Raw genomic sequence first — 6,617 nt, 5'->3', positions numbered from 1 at the left:
ATCTTTTGAAATTTTACAGAAAACTGAATCAATCAATTATAACTTTAAACTACTGAATATAATGCAGATATACTCAAATTTTCATATTTTATTACTGAAGAAAACATTTGAAAATATAAAATAATATACAATAGAAATTGATAATAAAAAGTAAAAATATAAAATTGAAACAATACTAAAGAAACAGAAAATCAGCAACAAGAACTACTATTTAGTGAAATAAAAAAATATAATATCTCAGAAAATATTTGAAAACTAAAAGAAAATTTCAAAAATACTCAGAAAAAAGTTGAATACTATAATTAAAAAAATTAAATATAAAAAAATTAAATAAAAAAGATCACTGAGATTAAGAGAACTAAAAGTTATATTGAAAAGATTAATACTCTTAAGAGTTAGAAAATACTGATTATTCTCAATTTTATAATAATTTCTTTTTTTTTCTTATTTTTTCAATTTTTTTATAGTTTGCAGATCTGATTGAAGAAACTTACTAATATAAAAATACAATAATTTCTTTTATTTTTTAAATAATTTAAATAAATGAAGAGTTTGAAAATATAAGTGTAAATCTCAGTTTCTTTATATTTAATATAATTTATAGCAGTAATCAGTTTGTTTCAATCAAGATCTGAAGTAATAAAAAAATAAAAGTAACTCAAATAAATATATTCATTATAATAATAAATAGATTCTGATAAAATAATATACTTCTTTTTAGAATAAAAATAACAATTATATAAATGAGATATTTCAAAATTAAAGAATAAAATATATTCTATCAGATAATTTTTATTAATAGTGAAATTGCAATAATAAAAAGTTATATTGACAGAATTATTTAAAAAAGATTTATCTAAAGAAACATCTTATAGAGAGACAAATCTGATATTTATATATTAAAATAACTATCTTAAAAAGAAGAAAAATAATATTATAAATCTATAATATAACTCTGAAAATCATTGAATAAAAAATAATTAGATGAAAAAAATTATATAAATTAGTAGTTAAAATAAAAAAAGATCTGATTAGTCAATAGAGATAATAAATTATATAATATAATAAATTACTCTGATTATTCAGATTATTTAAATAAATGAAGTAATTATAATTATTTTTATTCTAATAACTATCTTAATAAAAGCTATCTGAGCTATTTTTATATATCTTAAAATATATTTAAACACATTTATTATTCTTAGAATCAAGAAGCTTATCTTCTTGATTATAATCAATCTTGATTTCTTTATTTATTTTTGAAAATCTTTATTTATATTTAAATTATATAGTACAATTATAAGCTCATCTTAAGTATACTTTTTTATAATATATATTTTAAATATTTACTTTTTACTTTGTAAGCTCTACTAGATATTTTTATTATCTATTATAGATTACTGCTGTAGCTATTGCTAGTTATTTTAGATATTTTTTTTGATATTATATTTTAATCTGTGATAGTGATATTATCTTCTGATTCAGTGAACAAGTTCAGTAACACTTTATAAACTGTAATTTTATTTTATAATCAGTGAAAAACTTGCTGAGTTAAAGATTTGATAGCATCACTGTTAATCTATTACTGTTAATTTATTACTGCTAATCTATTACTGTCAATCTATCTATTACTATCAATCTATCACTGCTAATCTATCACTGCTAATCTACTGCTATCAATCTATTACTACTATCAATCTATATAAAATAAATTTTGATTTTATTTAAAATAAAATCAAATAGAATTAGAATTTTTAATTTATTAGTAAAATATGATCTGAGACTAGATTTATAATATAAACAGTGTAAAGTAACTAATTTACTAAATACTATATGAAATCAGAACTAAGATATCTAATAATAAAACTGAGGAAAAATTTGATTTCAGTCTCATATATAATCACACAGTCAGTCTAGTTGTAAGAATGAAGAAAAAACAGAGAAAGAAAGAAAATACTAATAAATGAAAAAAGAAGAATAAAAGAAAGAGAAGTTTTTTAATTTCAGATACTATTGAAGAAAAGTGAAAGTTAAAGATTATAGAGAAGCTTAAATAAAAGAGCTCATTGACACAGCTGAATGAGAATGAAAGTGAGAAGAAGACAGCTTAGTAGAAGTAGAAGAAGATTCATATGAAACAAAAGAAGCAGAATAGAGATGTAATTAATGATATTTTTGAGAGGTTGTAATGTTGAACGATTGGGGGTCCCCCCTCCTTCTATATGCATTCAGGGACGATAAAATGAGGTTTTTCTTCTATTCCGTGCAATATCGGATATTTGTATTCCCAAAGCCATCCATTTTTGTACATACATGTATTCTCTTTATGGTTATAAATAGTGAATCTTGGCTAACAAATTGACTTTAATATGGCCTCTCCAAGGAGGAGGTTGATAGCCAAATGCTGTACTAAACTCCAAGCCATGCTATACAAAAACTTAGGGGAGAAAACCGTCCATATGAAAAGATGAGTCCGCAGCACGGTACAGGCCACCATCACCGCCAGCAGGCTTGTCGTGACGAAAAAGGTCAACAATGCCACGTGGCTGCTACGACGGCGACGATTGACAAACGGAGTCCGCCCGTCGTAGTTAACAAACAGCAATTTCGTCGAAAAAACCCACCAAATAGGGCCTGCCCAGTTGCCTATAAACGTCAGGATGCCGACGACGACAACGTTGTAGTTACTGATGCCGTTGTAGGCGTTTGAGAGGTCGACGGAGGCGATTGAGTTGGAGCCACCCATGGCGAAAAATGCTGCGTATTGCAGTATTAGCGACGTGATGGTTACCCCATTGCCAGATAGCTCCATGGAGGAGAGAGCCCAATGTTGAAGGCGAAATATGAGGTAGAGGGGGATATTAGTTGGTCTTGATTGGGTGACGAGGATAAGGCTGACAATGTCGCGGAGGTCTGCTGGGAACCGCACACTGGTAATAGTGCCATTCAAGTGTTTTGGCAAGTGTGGACCATCCTTGCCCCCGATTTTGAGGAATGCTTTCAGAGTTCGTTTTTCTTGGAAGTCCGTATATATCACATAAACCAGAGCGATGGCGATGCCAGTGAACACGAGCCTGGCCTGGGTAATAAGGGAAACGCCGGTGATGCTTCCTACTAGGTGGCTGTATATTAAGACATTTTGAAGCAGTTCTGGGGAATCGGCTGCAGTAAAGCTGAGCTTAAACAGTAGTGCGAAGCTGGTTAATATAGGGAAGAAAAGCCGCGAGAATGACGCGGCTCCGGCTGAAGATGTCCGTCGCACCATTCCTTGGCAGATATCCGTGTATGTTAGGAGAATCAATATCCAAAGAACATTCGTGTAGCTTGGGAAGAAGGTCCTCGCTATATCAGGTTCTGCCGCAAATTTTTGACCTGTTTGATTCCACCGTCGCATAATTCTCGACGAAACAGCAAAGACCATACATCCCCATATATGCACTGGCATGGATGAACCCTTTCCACCATCTCCATCGCTTCTTTTCACCCCACTATGAATGCCACGCCTTGTGTAGAGATAGAATGTCCAGCCACTGAGGATCCAGTACCAGAATTGCTGCTCCTCTTCCACATAGCTGCTTCCAAAGATCATGCTACCATAGGCTATGGCAATAAAGAGGGCAAATACTTTAGCTCCCGACATGTCGTCAAGGGACACAACACTGGACAGTACAGCGGCCGAGGCAGCAAGGAAAATCCCAATGCAGAGCCTCTCCATGTTGTAGTTACTTGCTGCGCTACTCATCACGTCTTGAGCAGATCTGCAAAAAGTAAGCAGAGCATTTTCAGCTTCCTTGAAATGATCATTGTGATCTCGGGCTGCACTAGCCAACTTCCATGCAATTTGCCAATTGCATTCAAGTGAAGCGAGTTCTATATTCGGTGTAGGTTTGCATACATCTGGCTTGAGGGAATCGCTGAATTCATAAGCGGGGAATGTCGTCCGAACGATATTACGAATTTGCCTAGCATTCTCCATAAGAATACCGAGTCTCTCGGAACCTAGAAAGAATTCAGTACACCTTCATGTCAACTGTTGCAACCAACGACCTTCTTAACTTACCGTTTTTCCACATAGGTAGAAATTGTGGAATGAAAACACCCAGACTGTTGAGGGGGATAGGAAATCCGAGCAATCCGGCTAGGGTAGGAGCAATATCGGACTGTTCAACTGACTGATAGTACGTAAAGTCCCCTGAAGATGGCTCGAGGGAGGATCCTTGATTCTGTATTTGTCGGATTTGTGGGGATATGAATATGAGAGCTGGCGAAGTCTCCCCTGGAGATGCGCCGCCATGATTCCCAGCCTCATTCATACCATGGTCACCGCACAATACGAGGAGGGTGGATGAGAGGTGCTCCTGGCTCTCCATACCGTTATATATATCCCTAACAACCGAGTCCATTTCCCTCTGCTTGGGGAGCATATGGGCGCTAGCTCTATATTAGTTTGATGCAAGAAAAGTCGAAATTGACAGATGCCTTACCTGTTCGGCCCCGATTTATGACCAATGTGGTCCAAGCCAAGGTAATGCAAAATCATTGAAGACCAGTCATCCATCATAAGCTCCTTGGGAACATGACGAGTGACATTATTATCCACTTCAACAAAATCCTACCACAGATCCAAGCTAAATCAGCCATTTCGACTTCAATGAAAAAAAAAAGATGTTCTTGGAGAAATTGTTTGCTTTAAACTAACCGATACAAAGAAGCTTGTTGTGCCATCATGCCTATCAAAAAAACCAGGGAACAATTTGAGCCATGTATCATCCCCATACATTACTAGACGACCACCTGGTCGAGCTCTCAGCTGGGCAAGCCACGTATCCTGATAGACGAGAGTTGATGACGTATCTGTTTCTGCAAGGTTGAGAATCACATCTAAAAATGAAGGCACCGAGCCTGTCGTGATAGCCTTCACCCGCGGCATTGTGACGGTAGGTGCGCCTGCATGGGCCGTGAACGGCAATGCAGCTCCAGATTCAATCAACCTGATGGGATGGTTAGGGCAACATGTACAACTATCCTGCAATTTGGAGGAATATTATATCACTGACCCTCGAGTAAACGTAAAGCCTGAGTGCTTTGCATAGACGAAATCACTGTGTGTTTGATTTGTAGTGAGAAATCTGTCCACCAAGCAAGAGGAAGACCCGATTTACCTCCTTAAGGCATCGACCACCATGAATATGACTCTGTCAAACGGCGCAAATGGCCGAATATCCTTCAGATCTTCACTAAATGTCGCGAGGCCAGGAATAAAGGGTTTATATGGGAAGAAGCCGCTGGCGAACAGCAAAATAGCCAGAGGGAACAGAAAGTTAGCAAGGTAAAGCGGCAGTTTTGTTGCCATGGTGTACTCCAATGACGAAATAGCGACTACTTGAAGAATAAAAATCCAAGGAGGACCGATGAAAATTGCTCTTCCAGGTACCTCTGGCTCTCCATCTCTCAGCCTGCCTGTTCTTTTTTATGTGTGTCTAAGATGGCAAGGGTTGACGGTTGGAATATATAATATTACAATGCAGATTTGATGTAACTATTTAGTTATTGATGTTGAATGCAAGCCAAGACCGAGGGCAAAACGATGAAACAAACATTGAAACTGAACATTTACTTGGACGACATTGTTGTTCATAATTCGGATATCTACAAAGTTGCCAATATTACGTTATTCTGAGATTATTTGACAAACCGATTTCAGGGTGACAGGCCGTCAAGAAGAAAAGAGAACTCTTCCCAGGGCCCCGCCGACGTCTCCGCGTTCAGTTACGTTGATAGAGAAGCTTATTAGCTATTCACCTCTCGCTTCTTTTGACTTCGTTTTTCAAAAATCACTTCCAATGTCCAAAGAATTGTCTAGGTTCCTAACAACTCTATCAGATTTTTGACGACTACAGTATTTAACATTCAAGCATGTATCCAGATAACACCGAAGGAACGCCCAATTTCGACCTGCCACTCCTAGTACGTCCTAGTACGCCAAATCTAGACCAAGTCTATGCCTTTAGGTATGCCATCGTGTATCGCGAGAGGGAATATGACAAATTCAGCGGCCAATGAGTTGAGTTCCCTCACTTCCTTTTGTTAACTCTCTTCACCTTCTGAGGGCGTGCTGCAAATGTGATCGAGGGCCTTGTCTTCCGCCGAACTCTCTTCCGGATTCGTCCCATATTCTCGGCGGATGGCTTGGTTGCTCCAGGTTGCACATCAATATCCATTTCTTGGAAATCCAAATGTTAGCATCATTGCTAGGAGATAATAATGAGATGACTGGGTGAGAGAATTGTGTAATGTAATCTGCATCGAAATAGAATAGACAGTGTACGCACCTTTTCCTGCACCACTTTCTTCTGTTTTGTTCATATCAAGCTTATCTAGGAGGTATATGTTAGTTTATTGGAGGATGGGCTTTCAAGATTAAAATCCGGGCTTGCTCCATACCTGCGTCATTCATATTTACTCCTTTTGGCTTGGCCACCAACTCTTGGAGTTTTGTCGAAAGCCTTTCAGTCCTCCTATCAACAATCGGGACAAACACTTCGGCACGTAGCTTCGCCTTATTGCGTTTCATAACACTGGAGCGGAGACCTTTAGCCATTTCGGGAAATTCTTAT

General features: G+C 36.8%; 2 protein-coding genes across 2 annotated transcripts; both read right to left on the bottom strand.

Annotated features, from left to right (window-relative positions):
* Positions 1-2,308: 2,308 nt before the first annotated feature.
* On the bottom strand, positions 2,309-5,353 carry HCBG_08892 (phosphoethanolamine transferase; the record flags this gene model as incomplete). The annotated part of the gene is made up of 6 exons (XM_045435941.1): positions 2,309-3,999; positions 4,061-4,431; positions 4,485-4,612; positions 4,700-4,991; positions 5,058-5,102; positions 5,163-5,353. The coding sequence occupies 6 exons, from the start codon at positions 5,351-5,353 to the stop codon at positions 2,351-2,353; spliced, it is 2,676 nt and encodes an 891-aa protein (XP_045283470.1).
* Positions 5,354-6,074: 721 nt separating this feature from the next.
* On the bottom strand, positions 6,075-6,601 carry HCBG_08891 (uncharacterized protein; the record flags this gene model as incomplete). Its single annotated transcript, XM_045435940.1, has 3 exons — positions 6,075-6,223; positions 6,333-6,377; positions 6,445-6,601. 3 exons carry the CDS (start codon positions 6,599-6,601, stop codon positions 6,075-6,077), a joined length of 351 nt encoding a protein of 116 aa, XP_045283469.1.
* Positions 6,602-6,617: the final 16 nt, after the last annotated feature.

Source organism: Histoplasma capsulatum (genome assembly GCF_000150115.1).
Source record: "Histoplasma capsulatum G186AR genomic scaffold supercont2.18, whole genome shotgun sequence".
Taxonomy (NCBI): Eukaryota; Fungi; Ascomycota; class Eurotiomycetes; order Onygenales; family Ajellomycetaceae; genus Histoplasma; species Histoplasma capsulatum.
Note: the sequence above shows the minus strand (reverse complement) of the source record. Positions and strands in the feature narration are given on the sequence as shown.